The following is a 20,269-nucleotide window of genomic DNA, read 5'->3' as shown; positions in this document are numbered from 1 at the left end:
AAATAACTTTTTAATATAATAAATATTATTCACTTAGCCAAAGAATCTATATCCACCAAAATACCCAGAGATGGGCTATGAAATTACTAGACGCACCATGGAAGTGGACACTTCAACCTTTCAAAAACCAGAAACGCTTTTCCACCTCACTGCCACTATTATATTTTTCATTCAACAACAGAAGTACAAGAATAAACGTCAAGAATCATGTTGCTGCGATGGGTGTCCCAGTTTCTTGTGGTCCTCTCTCTTTATTCTCTTTTGGCTTTCGGAGTGTCGATCGAGGATTATGAAACTGCTTCAAAATCATCTTTAATGTGGGGACCTTATAGATCAAACTTATACATTGGGATGCGGCCACGAATCCCTGATTCTTTGATGACTGGATTGTTCTGGTACAATCTCGACAACTTCGACTCGATCATCAAGGCCAAGCATATGTGTGATCAAAACGACGATTTTAAGAAATTCGGTTGGACAAAGTTCGATCCAAGATACGGGGGAATTGAGGAAATAAAAGACAATGAAAACCACATTGATTTGACGTTTGAATTCGTGAAGTCGTATAATTTGAAGAATGAACTTGATCAATCCTGGGGTTTAAGAGTTAAGGGGGTCCCACAAAAGGGCCATGAAGCAGTGAAAACTTCTATGGTGCTTTATGCTGGTTTAGAAATTCTTAATCCAGTTACCGGAGAGAAATTGACGCTTGCCAACGCTAAAACACCAAAAGGATTTGAACATGACGAAATTGTGGTGTTAGAAGGTATTTCTAAAGATTTTGCAAAGTTCAAACTTGAGATTAATGATGGTCCAGATACCAACAGACACGTTACTGTTGACCAGTCATTCGTACCAGGTGAGAATTACGACCCAAAGTACACCAAACATATTGGATTGAACGTGCCAGAACATAATATTTGGAGAGCAAAACAAGTGTTTGTCAGTATGATTCAAGAATCATTGCAAACTTTAAACAAACAATACACTGCCGGCGAACTCGATGTTGATCTTGAGAAAACTCCTGCGGTTGTAGGGTTAACTTTGCCAGATCTTCATGCGTACGATGGTAACATGCATTTTATTCAAAAGAATTTCGAAGGAGCGTTTGAATTTGACATTGTTTTCAACACCCAAAATACTGAAAAGCCAATTGCTAGAGCCGCTGGATACGATGAGGTTACTTTTGAGAACCTTGGGGAAAAAATCGACATCACCGTTTCCAAATTCAATGATAAGTTCCACAAAATTTTCAAATTTAATTCTCCTTTCAATCTTCAGAAATATAAGGCGTTCGGGGAAGACTTCATTTCCAATTTGATTGGAGGAGTTGGGTACTTTTTCGGGGACCATTTAGTTGATAGAACTACCGAAATTGATGAAGAAGGTGACGATGAACAAGGAAAATTCAAGCAATTGGATGGTAAACCAGAAGGTCCATTTGAGTTGTTTACTTCGGTCCCAAGTAGACCATTCTTCCCAAGAGGTTTCTATTGGGATGAAGGTTTCCATTTGATTCCTATTTTGGAATATGATTTTGATTTGGCATTGGAAATCTTGAAAAGTTGGTTTGATTTGATTGATGATGATGGCTGGATTGCTAGAGAACAAATTTTGGGCGAAGAAGCTAGAAGTAAGGTTCCGGAAGAATTCCAAGTTCAGAATCCAAACATTGCTAACCCACCAACGTTGATGTTAGTCTTCCTCAACGTCATTAAAAAGGCTAACGAACAGAAAAAGGTCTATGAACAAAAAATCAATCTTGGTGATATTAATGCACCTCAAGATGTTTTAGAATTCGGGGCCATGGGTGACGATTCTGATATTTCTATTGATGGTATTAGTGATTTCCACTTGAACCATCCTGAATTATTGCTTGACTATGCCAAGAATATCTATCCAAAACTCCAGAAACATTACGAATGGTTCAGAAGAACTCAAAAGGGTGAATTGGAGGAGTTTGAAAGAGAAGCCTTTTCCATGGAGGAAGCTTACAGGTGGATTGGTAGGACTGAAAAATTGTGTTTGCCAAGTGGTCTCGATGATTATCCAAGAGCCGAGGTTCCTGACATCGGGGAACTTCATGTCGACTTGATTTCTTGGATTGGAAGTTTCACCAGCTCCATGAAACAATTGGCAGAGTTATTGGGTTACGAAGAAGATGTCGAAAGATATGGAAATATTGAAACTGCCATTATCAAGAACATTGACGATTTGCATTGGTCAGAAGATGATAAAGCTTATTGTGATGTGACTCTTGACTATTCTGATGAAGATGTTTTTGTCTGTCATAAGGGTTATATTTCATTATTCCCATTCTTATTAAAATTGATTCCTCGTGACTCCTCCCATCTTATTGATGTATTGAACTTGATTGCTGATCCAGAAGAATTGTTCTCTACTTACGGTATCAGATCTTTGTCAAAGCAAGACCCATTCTTCAGACAAGGGGAAGATTACTGGAGGGGGAAAGTCTGGGTTAATATCAATTACTTGATCTTGGATAGTTTAATCTATTATTCAACGGAGCAAGAGGACTCCGTGTTAATGGACCAAGAAACCCAAGAGGTCGCACGGAAATTGTATAAAGAATTGAGATCCAATTTGGTGAACAATGTTTTCAAACAGTTTAAAGAAACCGGTTACGGTTGGGAAAACTATGATGAAAGCAACGGGAACCCTACTGGGGTTCGCCACTTTCTTGGATGGACTTCGTTGGTTGTTATGATCATGAAGATGCCAGAGACTATTTAAGGTTATTTATTGATCTTTATCTACGCTTATTTACGTGTTATTTTTTGTAGGAGATAAAAGAAAAGTTTCCCCCACATGTTGGCAGTTTTGTACGCGTGTGGATTTTCCACAAGAAAAAAAAAATGTGAAAAAAAAAATTTTCTCTCATCTTTTAAATTTTTATATCCATCAACCATAATAACAATAACAATATAATCAATCATCAAAGATGGCTGAAAGCAACACCACAGACTATGCCACCAACAAGGAGGCTCTTCCATTCTCAGAACAGCACTATTTCTCCTCTTATGACCATTTCTCCATTCATGAAGAAATGCTTAAGGATAAGGTCCGTACCTTGAGTTATCGTCAGGCAATTTTCCAAAACAGACATCTTTTTAAAGACAAAGTTGTTCTTGATGTTGGGTGTGGTACTGGTATTCTTTCTATGTTTGCTGCCAGAGCTGGTGCCAAACACGTCATTGCCGTGGATATGTCAAACATTATTGAGATGGCTGAAAAAGTGATCAAATTGAACGGTCTTGATGACAAGATCACTCTTCTCAGAGGTAAATTGGAAGACGTGGTGATGCCATACCCTGAAGTTGATATCATCATTTCCGAATGGATGGGGTACTTTTTGCTTTATGAATCCATGCTCGATACCGTCCTCATTGCCAGAGACAAGTACTTGAAGAAAGGCGGGTTGATCTTCCCAGACAAGAGTACCATGTACATTGCTGGTATCGAAGATGGTGAATACAAGGATGAAAAAATCAACTTCTGGAACGATGTTTACGGGTTTGACTACACTCCATTCATTCCAATCTGTATGACCGAGCCATTGGTTGATTGTGTCGAAGCCCATTCCGTCAACACTTCTACCGCTGAATTGGTTGAAATTGACTTGAACACCGTCACTATTGAACAATTAGCCTTCCACAGGAAATTCACTTTGACTGCCAACAGAGATGACCAAATCCACGCTCTTGTTTCCTGGTTCGATATTGTCTTCCCATCCGATACCGAAGAAAACAAGGTTGTTTTCAGCACCGGTCCATTCCACAGAAACACTCACTGGAAACAAACTGTTTTCTACTTGGACCAAGTCTTGAACGTTAAGCAAGGTGAAAAAATCGACTGCTATTTGGCTTCCAGACCAAACAAGATCAACCCAAGAGAATTGGACATTGAAATTGAATGGGACCACAAAACTTTTGATGAAGCTGATACTAGAGCTGAAAAGGGTAAGCGTAACTACTTCTTGCGTTAATCTTATCAGTAACGCTTCCTTATTTTAACTCATGTTTTGATAATTATAGCATATTTGATCATCCAAAAGAATAATGGTATATTTTGCATAATTTTGTGTCGTTGTTATTTATTTTATTTTCATTAACCATTTTTTTGTACTATTCTTGTGTATTTTTAAAATATTATTCTGTTAGTTTTTAGTTTAACGATTTGTTTATCTATTTATTTTTTATTTATTATTATTATTTGATCTAATAGATGGGTTTAATTGAAATTCTTGAAATGGTTTCATCGTGGATTCCATATGTTCTAGCTTCGTCAAACTCCAAAGCTGTATACATTTATACCAGTAGAAAATTTTCCCCATCATATTTATATTGAAGGGAGAGACGAAACTTTTCTCCACAATTTTTGAGAAATATCAATAACCAGAAATTTATATTATACACATCCATATTATATTATATTTATAATAACTAACTGAAACCCCGAAATCCAGCTTTCTGTATTAAGGGTACTGGATGACTTGATATACGTATACTCCAATCTTAAGTGGATCTTATTCTACTTTATTCCCTATCTTATTATAACTACTATTTTATACTCATTATCTATTTAAAGAGGTACTAAACCACTTATTCCTTATATGTTATTTTAATAAAAAATCAAGTTAATATTACAAAGAAGCTAATATATATTATCCTTCACATGATATTATCAGTATAGTGCTCAAAAAAAATGTGTCCCGCTCATCCTTAAAAATGAAAATAAATAAATAAGTAAATAAATAAATAATAAACAACTGTCAAGGATCTAAATGACTTTTTAAAAAGAGTTCAAAAAAATAAGTCGTGATTGACATGGACAGGAATTGAACCTGCAACCCTTCGATTACACGAATAAGCTGTAAGAATATTCCAAAGCTGGAGTCGAAAGCTCTACCATTGAGCCACCACATCACGATACTTGATTACTCTGTTTATTGAGTGCAAACAAATAACAGTATAAATACCGTCGTGCTGGTATATAATATTTTTATATATGAGTTTTTTACAGGTATAATTACATTAAAATACTCTTTGATGAGCTTATTGTATTTTATAAATCTGTTTAAATCCTATTATCGTGTTTTTTTTTGAGAAATCTGGCTCATTAGGTCATATTATTTGGCAGCTCTCTCCCGCCAGAAGATATAAATGTCCCATGCATCACGGAAACAGTTTTTTTTAAGTTGGTGTAGTAGTTTATAGAAATCTAATAATATCTTCTTTTGGAAATTAATATTTTGTATAAAATGCATAACGATAACGATAACCCACCTGGAATGTTGAGCCCTTTATATAATGAGTAGAACAGTTGTATTGTGTTTTGTCGAAGTATTAAGCAATAATGCAGACAAAGCGTAAAACATAGTAAAATTTAGTTTTAATTAATAATGTTAATATAGTTTATATATGCTTTATATATAGCGACATTTGGTTCTGCGAAATGCTGTTAAAGTATTCCATTTTTAAAGCAATTTGAATCATTATTGAGTATTTTTTTTTTCCTTTTTTATTAACCCCAGTACTTTTTTTATAGTCTTTGAAGAAATCACTTTTTATTCTTCATGGTTTAGCTAGTCACTACTCGGAATATCTATGTTTCATGACATGGTTATTTTAGTTAGATCCTTTAGATAGCAATATATAACGCCTCAACAGAGTGAAAAAAAAATAATAATAAAAGCCATAAATGATTGATGGAGAAAAAGAAATATCGAAACTATTTGATTATTTTGAAACCTAATGAGATTAAATAAAAGAGCAAATCAGATATAATAAGAAAACTTCTCATAAATCTAACTTTATTTGTGATGTATGGTACTAGAGCTGTTGATGATGCAGTAGTTCTCTTGCTCAAGTGAATGTTCTTTTACAGATGATAATTATCTTCATTCTAGACTAAAAAGGAATGTGATAGAGGAGTGAATTACAGTTTTTATCATTAATAATTATTTTTACATACTGGCTTATAAGTCCGGCTTACATGTTATTTACCTAATTTATTCAAAAGCCGGGTAAAATTTTCTAAGACATAAAAAAAATGTAGGTGATCTCAAAAAAAATGCTAAATGACAAGCGAGGCCTCGCTAGCACAATCGGTAGTGCATTCGACTCTTAGTTTTAAGCGTCATCGAAAGGTTGCGGGTTCGAGCCCCGCGTGGGGCTTTCTTTTTTGCAAATCACTTTACACCTTATTTTTTGACATTTAAGAAGACTAATTAATATCCAACCCAACTACTATTTGCGTCGTTGATACAGTGAGTGAATTGGCATTAATTGACACTAATTAATACTTATTACATAAGTACTTTGCATCGGTGATGGTGACGATGATGGTGCGTATCCCTGGAGAAGAATCTTAAATATTTTTAATAACTTGCACCGGATTGCTATTTTTCCTGAATATTTCTGCCATCATTGTACTTTAATAATTCATTAGATATATGTATGTATAACCTTCGGATTTCGTGATTCCACTTGAGTAGATTATAATTACTAGTTGAAAATGATTAGAAACATACGTATATCATATTATTATTGTTCAAAGTATACCCACAAAAAAAAAGAAAAGGAATATAAAAAAAATATAAAAACAAAAAAATAAATTATAAAAAGATCTAATATAACATTTATCGAAGAATATAAAGAAAATATCAGGACATTAAAAAAATAGGTATTTTAGCGTACTGTTTATTATTAAAAAGAGAGACCAAGTAGAAGTGAAAGCAAAATAAATAAATCAATAAAAAACATTATCATGAATATTGAAGAAGAGAAAAGAATTAAAAATACAGCGTGATTGAGGTGATTCGTGGAATCACTGAAAGATTAAAACATGGACCAAGTAAGTGCAAGCTAAATGTGTCATTTAACTTCGACCTCAGATCCACATCTCAAACATTTATAGTCTTCGACTTTTCCAGCAGCCTTGTTCTTGATTAGATTGAACTCACCCTTTGCTGGGATTCTCAAACACTTATTGTTCAAACATCTAGCGTTGGTCTTCTTGTATCTTAATCCACAGGAGTTACAAAGTTGACCAGAGCTAGAAGACCATGAAGGACGCCAGCATGGAGATTGACTCGAGCCACATGAGACACAAGTACGTTTGCAATGGTGTGAGGATTTCGGCTTCTTTGGAGAAGGAGAACCGGTAACCTTGTTTTGCACTGGCGATGGCTTTTTTGGCGATGGTTTCTTCACGATTTGAGGCATAACTTGGTGACCAAATGATGAATTAGCCGCCGATGGAGAGGTGACATAATTGTAAGGAGATGTGGAGGAATGTTTCACTGATTGAGGTTTATAGTAGGCGGAATTGATATTTTGAGGGTTGGGGAAATCGGATTTGAATGCAATTAGAGGAGGGGATAACGCTGACTTGGCAGCAGTAGTATCATTAGGAATATATTCTTCTTCCATGAAAGAATTGATGGAACCATTATCGGAAAATACGGAGTTGGTAGATTCGACAGATGAAGTGGAGATGGATCTTCTATCCTGTGCGCCATTGACTAGTTGATTGTTGATGGTGGTAGTGGAACCAGAAGAAGAAACTGCAGATTGTGGATCAAAAATCTCATCAATTGATGGTAATCTAATTTTTTTGGGTTGACCATTAGATTTTGAGTGAGAGTTTTTAGAAATTGACAATATTGGGCTGAGCTTAACATCATCAGTAATATATTGCTTGGTAACCGGCACTTTTTGAGAAACGATTGTTCCAGGCAGCGATGAAAGTTGATTAGCTGCTCTAATCAAAGTTGAAATAGAATTATTAGAGGCTGGCAAACCAGTAAAGCTTCTTTTCTTGGTTATTTTATGTAACATTATTTCGGTGCTCTTATTTTTGAACTTCCTGGAGATTCTTGAATTGAATACTGGTTTATGGACAAGATATTGGTTTATTTTATCCTTGATAGACGAGGACTCAGTAGCTCCTGAAGAATAAGATCTTTTGTGGAAAGGATTACCACCAAAAGTAATGTTAGAAGGATGGTTGAAATTTGCATGGCGACGAGGGGATGAGCTTGGAGAAGACTCGAAATCCGAAACGTCGCTACCACCAAATGAATTTGAAGTTGCGGTGTTAGAGTTAAACTTTAAAAAGTTCTTGAATTCTCCGTATTTTTCAGGATTCTTAATGAATAGCCATTTTTCAAAGTTTTTCCTCCAGTTAATGTAGAAGCTTTCCATTTCCTGCAGATCGGTAGTAGTAGCTCCATAACTCGCAGCGAGGCTTGTATTATCAGTCGAACCAGATTGGATCTTATAATTGTGATTATGACCAATAGCAAAGTCTGAATCGCTGCTATCGCTAATATCCCAAGGATCTTCAGTACCAGGCAACTTATTGACGTTGGTTGGTAATGTATCCAAATAGTTCAAGGAGCAATCTCTGATCACTGACGAGGTTAATGATGAAGTTGATGATTTATTAGAAAGGTAATTTGATTGAGTAGTTGGGGAAGGAGGGGTCCAAGATGAAGAAGAATGGGTAGCGATGATGTTGCCAGGATTAGCTCCGGTAGTGGTGGTGGTGATTGGAGGATATGATATCTTTGGACGTTTTGATGGATCCAATCTATTGGAATTGGTAGCGACAGAGTCTGGACCATTTTTATAGAGATCAGGATATCTGAATTTTCTTTTTCTGGAAGCACAAGAATCCTCGGAGCTTTTGCTAAGATTGCTTGCTATTTGCTTATGGGACACCCCATTAGGAGCCTCGAACTTGATTGCTGTGGATGATGGTGTAGATGATGTTGGGACATTAATGATGCCATCAGAGGAAGTTCTGATGCTAGAAGTTGGCAAATAGCAACTCATTGTTGAATGATGAAGTGTAGTGATTATATATGAACCCTTCAACTTTATTTAATTTTTATTTTATTTAATTTTCCACCGGATATATAGCAAGTGAAAGTGAGTTTTTTTTTTTTTGCTTTAGATGATGTATACTGGCTAATGGAATCAATGAATAAAACGAGTGAGGGAGCGAGTGTTTGTTGGTTGCTGTGTGATTGATTGACTCACGGTTGGAGAAATGAAATGACTGCTTATCGCTAACCGATTTAGTTGGAAAATTATGAGATCTAATGTGGAATCAATGGCACACGGGTGATACTAGGAGATAGCAGATAAATAAAAAAAGAAAATATCCAGGAACCAATATTATTTAAATATCTCGATCTGATTGATCCCCGATGAGGAAAAATAGAGAAGGCGAGTTGTTGGAAAGGTTTATTTTTCGATCAGAAACAAAATTGACATGGCAGGCCCATTCAATCATTTTTGGCCATCGCAACCCCCCAAAACGGCAATTGACATGGCGGGTCGATGCTTGTCAGGTGACCGGAACCGCCCAGGCACAAAAAAATTCTCCAAATTTTCTTTATGTTTAATGCGATGGCTGGGCCAAATCAACCAGAGATCATCATTTGCCATCGTTCAGATCAGGATTTCTAGGTACCAGGTGATCTGCCAATTATAGACACATCCACAGAAATAAACCCGGATAACCATCCTGCTGCTGCTTCCTTGTCCACTAATATAAAAAGATCCACATATATATATATCTTTTTAAGTGACAACAACTTGCAAGTACCATTAATAAAGAAACAATCACCCACCAATTAATTGATTCCTTGCTGTTTCATCACATTACATCCTGTCAATTCTTCCATAATGTCCAGTTACGTCTTCCTGAAACTCTGCGACTCGATAATCGCCTCTCTTGATTCCAAACCCCCAGCCAACAGTAATAACTTGATGAATTACAATCCACTACCGCAGCTTCGCTCAAATAATGTCAAGATCTTAATTAATGCCAGCCCTTTGACTGATAAGAGACAATTTACAGAATACTGGATCAAGTTGCCATTGACTCAGCATAAGTTACAGTCATATGACTACCACACAATTCCTGGAATGAACATGACCAATCTTGTGATCAATGGGAAAGTGAGATTCAATGAAAACGGAAAAAACAAATTGGGGGAATCGGCAGAAATAAACCCAATGAATGGCATGATTGGGGGAATCAACAACAATAATAATAATGCCAATGATAAACAACGAGCCATTTGGGGCTCATGGTTTGGCTTCACCATGGTTGTAGTCATCGATGGCATAATCAACGAAAACACTTTGAATTCTGAATTCATAAACAGTTTCAATTATAAAATTACCTACATTGCTGGTGATTCAGTCATGCAAGTGTGATATCATACAAAAACCCGGGAAAATGTATATCGACTTCTTTACGACTTGTATTCTATAATAAAGTGTATTAAACTTTAATCAACGATTTTTTTTTATTCCTTATCTGCTAATGAATGTGAAATGATTTTCTAGAAAATGTAGACGGAAGCAGGACCCTTGTAAATGGTAAATTGCCAAAACACTGTTCCCTGCTGACAGATATGACACATAAAAAAAAAAACTCAACTAGCAAAGGTACACATATAACCGATAGTAACGAGTTTACAAGATCAAAACACAATAACTTATGCAAAGCAAAATATTAATTGAAAAATCACAATGTAGAAAAAAAGAACTGTATATGCTTGGAAAAAAAAAAAGACAATAAATGCAAACCAAAATATATAAAAACACTAATTAAATGAATGAATGAATGAATGGTGAATGACATTAGATGCAAATTTAAAAGCTGGCTCACCACCACCAGCAGTAATGTCATAACAAAAGAACAGAAACCGAATATATCTTTTGCTTTAAATGGGAAAATTTAAGGTTTTCCCTGTATAATTCATGGATCAAAGATAACAACTTAACAGATACAGGAAGATGGGTTCATTCCTTATAATCTTCATAATCTTCAACATTGGTACTACCACAACAGATTGCAAACATCCAACCGATAGTAGAGCAAAAGCCAGCACCCAAGGCACCCCAGATTAAACCGTAATAAACTGGATCAATATGGGCCTTGGCACCGGTGCTTTCCAATTCCTTATTGAATTTAGTCTCCACCAAGACCCACATACCTGTTGAAGCAGCAGCTGTCAAAAGCAAAGCAACTGATCCAATGAAAGAAAGCAAGAAACTTCCACAACTCAAAATATGTGATCTCTTTGCAAAATAATTGTTAATGAAATTAAGAGCCAACGCACCAATAGCAATGAAGCCACAAATGAAAATCAATTTGGACACTGCCTCAATGGTGTTTGTGTATGTGCTAATTTCACTTGGAAGGGTGATCTGAATTGGTTGATCACTACCAATGAGTTCAGTAACGACAGAGGAATAAGCGTTAGAATCAAGTTGTTCTTGCAAAAACGTTTGGGGGTCCAAATAGTACAAAGCTTCTGGACTAGTACAATATTTCATAGAAGCAGAAGCCCCAGTACCATTCGATTCACAATACCCCCAGGCTGTGAAGATGTAAGTATTTGAGAACCCAAAATCCTCGGCGCTAAAAGTGATGCTTTCAGCAGCATTAGCCAAAGTTTCAGCGATGCCTGAATCAGAAGCAATTGATGCCAAATTAATGTTGGATAAATCAAATCGGATGAAATGAATAGTGTCAAGAGCAGATTTCTTCACTGGACCAACGATTGCAAACACCACTAGAGCGAGGGCTGCTAGTGTGAAAATAGAGGAAAATGTGGTCAAGAATTTTCTAAACCCACCTATGGCCATGTTTGAGTATTAATTTGATCAGTTTCTGGTTGTCGTAGCTGTTCTTGTTTGGACAGAATAATTTTTAATTTAGTAAATAGGTTTTCAATGAAAATGAATTTGCTTTTAATGATATCCAGAGGAGTATTTATTGGTGTGACGATCTAATGGTTCTTGAATTTGTGGGGCGGAGTGTTGTTGTGACCCTTATGGTGATATTATATATTACTGAGTTTTGACAATTGGGCAAGGATAGCAGCAGATTTGTGTAGAAGAAAGTATCCGGGAACTCTTCTATATTTATTTCAGCCCCAAATCAATGTGATTCTCGTCAAAGAAAGCAATGCGCTGTAGTGTGATGTGACGTCTGCGAGGAATTATTAAGGAAGGGAGCAAGCAAACGAGACAGAAAAAAGAACTAGAATATCTCAGAAAGTAAAAAACGTACTATTACATTATTATTCTTTACTCTTTTCTTTTTATGATGCACCGTTATAAGTGGATCGATCTTCTTGGTTTGACATTAGACGGCCCTTGAATATATGCTAGACGGGACTGTCGAGGAAACGGGGTAATAACAGAACCGGCCGTCACCCACCAGTGGTAGATAGACCCATAATGACACATGGAAGGGTAGCACAGATCACTGGGGTAACAAGACCTGCTCTGTCACATTTTGGTCAAAATATTCGGTCATGGATATTTATAGAACTAGGGCCATAGCTATGTTTCTTTTTCCATGATTTGCATACATGCCATTTCATCACCGCTTACAGATCGATCTTGTTATTGTTTTGCATCAGAGTCAAAATGACCAATAAAATAGAATGAAAACAATTCAGTCATATAGTAGAATAGAAAGTAAATATTGAAGAAAACTATTCTACAATATATACATATTGATTATCTCTACCTTTTCTGTGGTTATTCCCATATATTGCCATTGCCTTGTGCGGGTAACCCATTGAGCCATCGAAAGGGCATCATCACATTGACTCAAGAATGTGTGTGCAGCCACAGGGCAATCATGGAATGAACTAAACCAAGTTAGTGCCTATCCATGGAGCTTCTTCCTCTTCTTCTTTGTTTTCCTTTAATGTCTTTACCACGATATTGAATACGTATTTAAATAGTGCAATATGTCCGAAGTATCGTTGGGAATTCGTTAAATCTTGTATACTTACTATTTCTTCTGAAAATCAGAATCGTGGGTTATTAGTCAATAATATTAGATACAGTTCTAAGATATGTTGATATCTTTTGTTTATTTGGTGACTCTTCTGTTGATTGGCTTCAGTTCTGCCAATCCAGCCGTATCATATGTCACAGTGACCCCAACTGACTCGGCGCAGTTTCTGTCACTTGTCGATTCCCAGTATTCTACCGTACTGAACGACATTGTCACCCTAAGACCAGATAGCACTGCTAATAAGAAGCAATTGAAACTTTCTGGAGAAAACTGTTATGTACGGTCTCAAGAATACACTTTGACCGAAGACCTTAAGTTTGGGTTTTTTTTCGAGCGCAAAGCAGATGGGAAAATTGGGATCAAATGGTATTACGATTTTTCGAGCTTCTTTTCCATGGATATCTTTAAAGTCAAGTTTAGTCATAACCACGACAGTTTCAATAATATTCTTCATGCAACTTTGAGGGACGGGTTTTTTTACAGTTGGTTTGCTGATTCATGGACGGCTATCACTGATCAAAGCTTTGAAATTAGTCTTAAGGTCAAAGAAACCGAAGTCATTTACTCAACAAATTGTGATGGACAAGAAAATTGTACTGACATCATATTTCCTGATTATGAACCTTGTGAGATTGGTGGTTCAACTACCTTCTCTGGCCCAATTGCCACTGTCACTCTTACATACACCTCATCTAGTTCCGGAAACATTTCTGCTACTACTAACGTTGGTAGTCCGGAATCTATTGTAACAAACACTGGTGCTTCTTCCACCCAGACCGGCATTTCTTCGATTCAACCTGAACCTTCTGCCAGTCAAACTGATGTTACTAAAACTACCGATGCCAATGGCACTAAAACTGAGTCATATTCCAGCTCAACAATTATCAATGACATGACTATTTCCACGAGTTCTTCCTCTAGCATCACTGATGATGTTACTCACTCAACTGACTTTACTGCAATAATTACCGACAATGTTAGTCACTCAACAGACCTTGTTACCAGTGACACTGATAACTTTTCAATGATCACTGATCTGCAGAGTACATGGTACACAAGCAGTGATTATGCATCCACTGATTTCGATTATAGCACCGAAAGCTACAGTACCGATATCTCCGCTGCTACAAGTGATGTGGAATACAGTACTCAGACTATTTCTTATGGTGATAGCTTTACTGAAATTATTTCTTATAGTGATGGTTACACTGAAATTATTTCTTATGGTGATGGTTACTCAACCTACAGTACTGAAACCGATTCCCAAGTTACTCAAACACCATCCGACTTTTTCACCACTACTAAATCAACATCATCTTCATCGCACACAACTCTTGCTTCTTTCTATCCCATCGAACTTGATTGTCCATCTGAAGTTCCATACATGTATCGTGTTAACGAAGATTCGAATTTAGGCTTCTATATTGAAAAGCTTACTGACTTATACTATCGTATTGATTGGTTCTTTGCGTTTGAGCCACTGATGCCACTTGATAAATATGAGATCAAGTTCAGACAAAATGGGAAACAATGGCATAACATTTTTAGTTCGGAATGGGATCAAGGATTCTTTTATTCTTGGATTTCCCAAGGTTGGGAGAGTATGCAACAACAAACTTGGGAATTTGTTTTACAAAACAACCTGGATGATAATGAAGAGGTGTACTTCAGTACTAATTGCACTGGTAAGGACCGTTGTAACTTGTTAGTGCTACCAATGAATCAACCAGAAGAATGTCCTATTGTTTCATCTTCCACCACCACGGGTTCTGTGTCGTCTTTTTCAAGAGGTGTCTTTACTACTGGCGCCACCTCCTTGGCTGACGCCAATTCTAAAACAGGTTCAAACACACTTTCTCTGGATACTCTTACAAGTGATGATAATACTATAGTAATTCCAAGTTCTAAAGGAAATCAGGTTCCTATTACTATTAGTAGTGAAAGTACTGGTGCTTCGGTTACATCTCACACCACCAACGGCCCAATTCCTACTAGTACCGTCTCTGAGTCCATATCCGAAACTTTTGCTATTTCCACCTCTACTGCGATTGATTCTGAAACTCTGGTTCAATGGGAAACCGTTACAAGTTGCTCCAATGGCTGTTCACATAAAACTTCCAGTGAATATGTCCCAGCTTCTACACCAGTATCTTCGCAAAACCCGGAAACTTTTACTTCAGAAATCTCAGTGAAACCAAACTCTCCCCAATCACCAGAAATCATATCATCTAGTAAACTGTCTCATTATTCGGAGATTCCATCATCCTCTGAATTGCAAGAAAACACAACTAAGCTCATATCAACTACATGTGCCACTATTAATACTGGTTCTGGTATGACCATCCAAACTACCCACAGTATCCCAGGAACATTTGTTACTTCTGTTTCGGGTATCGCTTCAAGTGCTTATGTATCTGCTTCCATTAATTTCAGCTCTAATGGTGCTGCGGCTTTACTTGCTTCCGGTTCCTCGTTTGTGATTGCAATTGCTGGTTTATTGCTTTTATAAATATCATTTTCTTAACCGATTATATTCAATTCTTATCACTTATTTTTATCTAATACATGCGTATAATAACAAAACAACTATTCGATTCTACACATATTTAGCGCAACCACTAGCACAAAATCGATTTTACCCTATCCAATGTAATTATTGGTAATCTTTTAAAAGAAAAACACCGCACATTGAAAACTTGACTAATGCTCCCGGAACATTGAGAGTGTACACTCGGCTGACTAATAAATTGGTAACACATTTCAGAAATTAGAGCAAAATATCAACCATTTAAAAAGGTATAAGAACCCCAGTGAATATAAATGATAATTTGGGTGCGTTTATAATAAATAAATTAGACAATAAAGACCAATTACGAAGGTAAATGATGATTTTGAGAAAATAATGATATTGGACCGGGTAACCTTATTACAGAAATATTTTTGGTTACAAATATTCACCACATTTTTCATAGAGGAGGGTTGGCCGAGCGGTCTAAGGCGATCGACTCAAGAACGGTTCAGTTCTTCTTCTGCTGCGGAGCAGTTGAGTAATCGATTATCGTAAGATGCGCGAGTTCGAATCTCGCATCCTTCACTATTTTTTTATTTTGACAATTTTTTTATCATGCATGTGCATTTTGTGTTTTATGACACAATAACCAAAATAAAATACAGCTTTTGTAACTTTTCCCTATTTTTTTTACTTTGTATATGTATTTTTGAAAAAATAAATGAAAATATGAAAGATTAAACCTTGGAAATTGTAACCAAATCCTTTATACTTAGTCCCAACTGGAAATGTCGGTCCCTACAGAGAAATTTAAATACGGACTCGTGGTTCTTGGATGCTGGATTTCCTTTTCGAAGGCCAACCATATCAATACTTTGGTCGACAGTATTGCCTCTTTTGATACTTTAGGATATGAAAAAGAGAATAGTAATTTTGGTCCAAAAATTGCAGAAGATTTCAGTATTATTTATATCACCCAGCCTCCGATCACGGTTACTGAAACCATCACAGAAACAGTTTATTATACCAGTGCTTATTCCAGCAGTGTTTATTCTAGTATTAATTATTCTAGTATTAATTATTTCAGTGAGACTTATTCTAATAGAGGTATGTTTAAGATTTGAAATCTTGGTACTTTTTATTCATCTCGATGACAAGCATCACATATATTAACTGAACAATCTAGGGTACATTAAAAACCACAGCAGTGCGACCTATATCAACACTGTGGTTGACTCTTATACTAATAACTCGAAATACAGTGTTGAAGCTTCTTCCACTTCCAAGGTTTACAGCTCTGCTCCATCCCCACCATGTTTTAATAACAAGGAAGCCTCCAATATTTCCACGTCTAATAAGACAGTTTACATTCCAACTATTACCCATTTTCCTAGTACACAACCAACTACGGAAGTGAAAGCTGTGTATGCTGGTGAATCATTAAGTGGTGAATCTGGTAATTTTGATCCAAACTATCAAATTTATCAAGAAAGTATCATTACCAGTCCTAATAAAACCTATTTTGGAGACTATGATTCATCAGAATCTTTTCAAACTAAAGAGCACAAAAAATTCACATATTACACCCCAACTCTCCCTGACCTTCATTCTGAGCATCTTCAACAACTCGTGTATCCCAGTCCAACTCTTCCTGAGTCTGAATCCTCATATGCTTATATCTCTTCAGTCTTTCCAGGTCATTCTAGCTCAAGAGCATACGAAGATCAATTAACTCATTTAACTGAAACTCCACATGAATTTTTTTTTGAGTCGCATCGTCCAGTTGTTCCAATAGCTTACAGTACCAAGGGACCAGGAGAACACCACAACAAAAGTGTGGCTAGATTACCTCCTTTAAGTGAAGCTGCCAGTTCTAGTAACAAATCAAACGGCACAACTCCAAGATTCCCAGTGAGAGGAAAAGATAACCAAGCAGCATTTGCTGATGTTCCAGAGGCCGAGGATATGTATTCTGATGAGAATGATACAGACAAAACTGATACTTCTGGGTATACAAATGAAGCTTACAAGTTAAATGTCATAGCCTCTTTAGCAGTTGCCTTATTTTCGGTGATCTTGTTTTCTTCTTAATATTATTTGCTCCAAACAATATATATGATAATTTTCTTAATTTATATCTGTAAATTTATTAATGGTAATTACAATATCCATTATTTTTCTAAAAATATTAATTTCCATGCGTGGTGCTCTCGAGGAATAGAGTTCTTTCTTTTTGTGTTCATTTTTGGTCCTACAGTGGTGGTCAATACATCGACGGTCTGGGCAGAGGTCTACAGAAATGAAGAGCATACTTAATATTTCTTATTCAGTCATTTAAAGGCACCGAAAATGAGAATAAGGAATGTTGTGGCAATTTCCTGTATGTTCAGCTATGTTCCCAGCGTCAAGTGTTAAACGATATTTCATTTACGGTTAGTCCCAAACCCAAGGCTTCAACTAGCATGTACCTTCAATAGAGGAAAAAAAGAGATATTTGCGGGACAAAAGAGTCCCTTCAAAAACATAAAAAAAAGAAACTGAAACATATACAATTGGGAAATCAAATAATCTTTTTGCTTCTAAAATAATAAAAATGAAAATGAAAATGACCAGGAATTTGCCAAAGAATGAACAATTTAATGTTATCGGCGTTGATAATTTCATCATGCATGGCGACGCACCTATCGCGCCTTGGTGATGGGACGTCCGAACATTCAGTATCGAACTCGGAGATACAACAGAAAACCATTACAAAACGCCAGCAATCACGGTAAGAATGTGAGCTTCGTTTTAGGCACCACTAAAGACCCTTAGTACCATGGGCCATTCCCATGCAACTGGCCTAAGCCTTTTTCATAATGTGAGAGAAGTTATAAAAAGTTTACCATATCCCTTGCAAAACAATATCATATTTTTGAATCTTTTCCTTTCGTTAACCACCACCGACTACACCTATAAACAAAACGAATATATCTATTATAGTTTTGTTCATTCCACTCATTTAATTTCAACTCCTTATCCTTTATTCTTCCCAATCAACGTCAATTTTCAATCAGTCGAAAAAAAAAGTTTTTTAAAACTAATAATCTCTTAAACAATGCAAACCAAAGTCTTATTCGAATTATTGACCACCTTGGCCTTAGCCTCTTCTGCCAAAGCCTCTATTGCTCATACTTTATCCAACGCTGAATTGATCTCTCAAATCACTGATGGTCAAATTCAAGCTCCAACTGATACCGTTACTTCAACATCAGCAACTTCTACTCTTGCTGCAGTTGCCTCTACCTCAACCACTTCCTCAGCTGAATCCACCTCTACTCTTGCTGCAGTCGGATCTACTTCTACTACTGCTACTTCTACTAGCGAAGACACTGTCTATGTCACTGCGTATGTGACTGCTGTCTCCACCACTACCACCACCACTTGTCCATGCAGTGAAGCTTCAACCACTTCCGCTACTTTAGAAGGTACCATCTCTACCAGCGAATCATACGACTCTTCCACTTCCAGTGAAGATACCGTTTACGCTACTGTCACCACCACTGCAGTTTCTACCGAAACCACCACCACTTGCCCAGTGACCACCACTTCCACCCCACTTAGTACCATTTCTACTTCTGAGGCTTACGATTCAGTGTCTTCTACCTCTACTACTTCTAGTTCCACCACCGAAGAAGACACCGTCTATGTCACTGCTTACGTCACTGCTGTCTCTACTACCACCTCCTACACTTGTCCATGCACCGAAGCCTCAACCACTTCTGCTACTTTGGCAGGTACCATCTCTACCAGTGACGCTTACGATGAAACTTCATCTTCTACCCTCGATGCTACGTATAGCGAATCTACCACTTCATATTATGAAACCACCAGCAGTTCTTCATCTAGTACCCTCGATGCTTATGCCAGTACCTCTTACTCTTCTTACTCAACCTACAACAGCTCTAACCTGACTACCGCTAGTATTAACTACTTGGGTGAAGCTGGATCTTTGAAGACTTTCTCTGGTTCATTATTGTTGGGTGTCGGTGCTCTCTTGCTCTTGTGATTGGAAACGATACAAAATCATCCAAATAAAGTAAAAAAAAATAAAAAAAATACATCATAATTACAATAATCCATTGTCCATTCTCTTTTCGTTCCGATACATGATTGATACAAGAGTTTTATTAGTGCTGGCTTGCTAATAGCTTTTTGAATTTTGATTTATTTTATCACACTCTATTTAGCGGACTTTTTGTATTATTAGTTTTCTCCCCATTTTTTAAATCTTCAGTTCTTCAGCTCTCCAAAGCTTCCCCTCGTTTTTGTTATTTATTATTCTTTTCATTTGTTCTTTAGCTTTTCCAACTTTCCTCACTTTTATTTTAGCCTTCATATAAGTAATTATTCTTTAAATCTATTCAATAGGTTGTAGTTAATTTAGAATTTTTTTTGTTGGTGTTGACAATATAATCTATTCCTTGATGGGTCCCTTCACATACCCTGACGAGCAAATGAACCGAGTATTAGAAAGTTTAGCAATCAGCGTTGATAATATTACACCAGATGCACTGGCTCCTGAAGACTTCGATGAAATTCAAAAGAAATGAAATCTTGGTAAATGAATATCTCGGTTGGGAGAGGCTTGTAGATTAACTACGATGTCTTTCTGTGTATTATCGAGTATGGTAACAGCGTATATTATTTATAATTTCTATTGTATTAATAAAAACAGGAACCAATACATAGCTACAATGGTTTCGTCGGTGTATCTTGGACAGTAACATATTTTTTTATTCGTATATTTCTGCTAAAGTTAATTTGTTAACTACATCCTGTAGCTGGCTCATATTACAATATTAGAAGATTTTTTTAAATGTTTAAAGTTATGTATTATTTCGTCTTGCTCCAAAC

General features: G+C 36.5%; 8 protein-coding genes across 8 annotated transcripts; 6 read left to right on the top strand and 2 right to left on the bottom strand. All coding sequences in view use genetic code 12, as the record gives it.

Moving 5' to 3' along the window:
• Positions 1–207: 207 nt before the first annotated feature.
• Positions 208–2,754, top strand: CWH41 (mannosyl-oligosaccharide glucosidase; the record flags this gene model as incomplete). Its single annotated transcript, XM_064999960.1, has 1 exon — positions 208–2,754. One exon carries the CDS (start codon positions 208–210, stop codon positions 2,752–2,754), a length of 2,547 nt encoding a protein of 848 aa, XP_064856032.1.
• Positions 2,755–2,962: 208 nt separating this feature from the next.
• Positions 2,963–4,006, top strand: HMT1 (protein-arginine omega-N methyltransferase HMT1; the record flags this gene model as incomplete). Its single annotated transcript, XM_064999959.1, has 1 exon — positions 2,963–4,006. One exon carries the CDS (start codon positions 2,963–2,965, stop codon positions 4,004–4,006), a length of 1,044 nt encoding a protein of 347 aa, XP_064856031.1.
• A 2,890-nt stretch (positions 4,007–6,896) lies between these two features.
• ASH1 (DNA-binding transcription repressor ASH1) lies at positions 6,897–8,861 on the bottom strand (the record flags this gene model as incomplete). The annotated part of the gene is made up of 1 exon (XM_064999958.1): positions 6,897–8,861. One exon carries the CDS (start codon positions 8,859–8,861, stop codon positions 6,897–6,899), a length of 1,965 nt encoding a protein of 654 aa, XP_064856030.1.
• An 858-nt stretch (positions 8,862–9,719) lies between these two features.
• On the top strand, positions 9,720–10,256 carry MTR2 (Mtr2p; the record flags this gene model as incomplete). The annotated part of the gene is made up of 1 exon (XM_064999957.1): positions 9,720–10,256. The coding sequence occupies one exon, from the start codon at positions 9,720–9,722 to the stop codon at positions 10,254–10,256; it is 537 nt and encodes a 178-aa protein (XP_064856029.1).
• Positions 10,257–10,847: 591 nt separating this feature from the next.
• DASC09_063720 (SUR7/PalI family protein) lies at positions 10,848–11,696 on the bottom strand (the record flags this gene model as incomplete). The annotated part of the gene is made up of 1 exon (XM_064999956.1): positions 10,848–11,696. The coding sequence occupies one exon, from the start codon at positions 11,694–11,696 to the stop codon at positions 10,848–10,850; it is 849 nt and encodes a 282-aa protein (XP_064856028.1).
• A 1,226-nt stretch (positions 11,697–12,922) lies between these two features.
• On the top strand, positions 12,923–15,373 carry DASC09_063710 (uncharacterized protein; the record flags this gene model as incomplete). The annotated part of the gene is made up of 1 exon (XM_064999955.1): positions 12,923–15,373. The coding sequence occupies one exon, from the start codon at positions 12,923–12,925 to the stop codon at positions 15,371–15,373; it is 2,451 nt and encodes an 816-aa protein (XP_064856027.1).
• A 788-nt stretch (positions 15,374–16,161) lies between these two features.
• DASC09_063700 (uncharacterized protein) lies at positions 16,162–17,464 on the top strand (the record flags this gene model as incomplete). Its single annotated transcript, XM_064999954.1, has 2 exons — positions 16,162–16,480; positions 16,560–17,464. The coding sequence occupies 2 exons, from the start codon at positions 16,162–16,164 to the stop codon at positions 17,462–17,464; spliced, it is 1,224 nt and encodes a 407-aa protein (XP_064856026.1).
• Positions 17,465–18,470: 1,006 nt separating this feature from the next.
• On the top strand, positions 18,471–19,421 carry DASC09_063690 (uncharacterized protein; the record flags this gene model as incomplete). The annotated part of the gene is made up of 1 exon (XM_064999953.1): positions 18,471–19,421. One exon carries the CDS (start codon positions 18,471–18,473, stop codon positions 19,419–19,421), a length of 951 nt encoding a protein of 316 aa, XP_064856025.1.
• Between the last annotated feature and the right edge of the window lie 848 nt (positions 19,422–20,269).

The sequence above is a fragment of the Saccharomycopsis crataegensis genome (genome assembly GCF_037102585.1).
Source record: "Saccharomycopsis crataegensis DNA, jcf7180000000098, whole genome shotgun sequence".
NCBI lineage: Eukaryota > Fungi > Ascomycota > Saccharomycetes > Ascoideales > Saccharomycopsidaceae > Saccharomycopsis > Saccharomycopsis crataegensis.
Note: the sequence above shows the minus strand (reverse complement) of the source record. Positions and strands in the feature narration are given on the sequence as shown.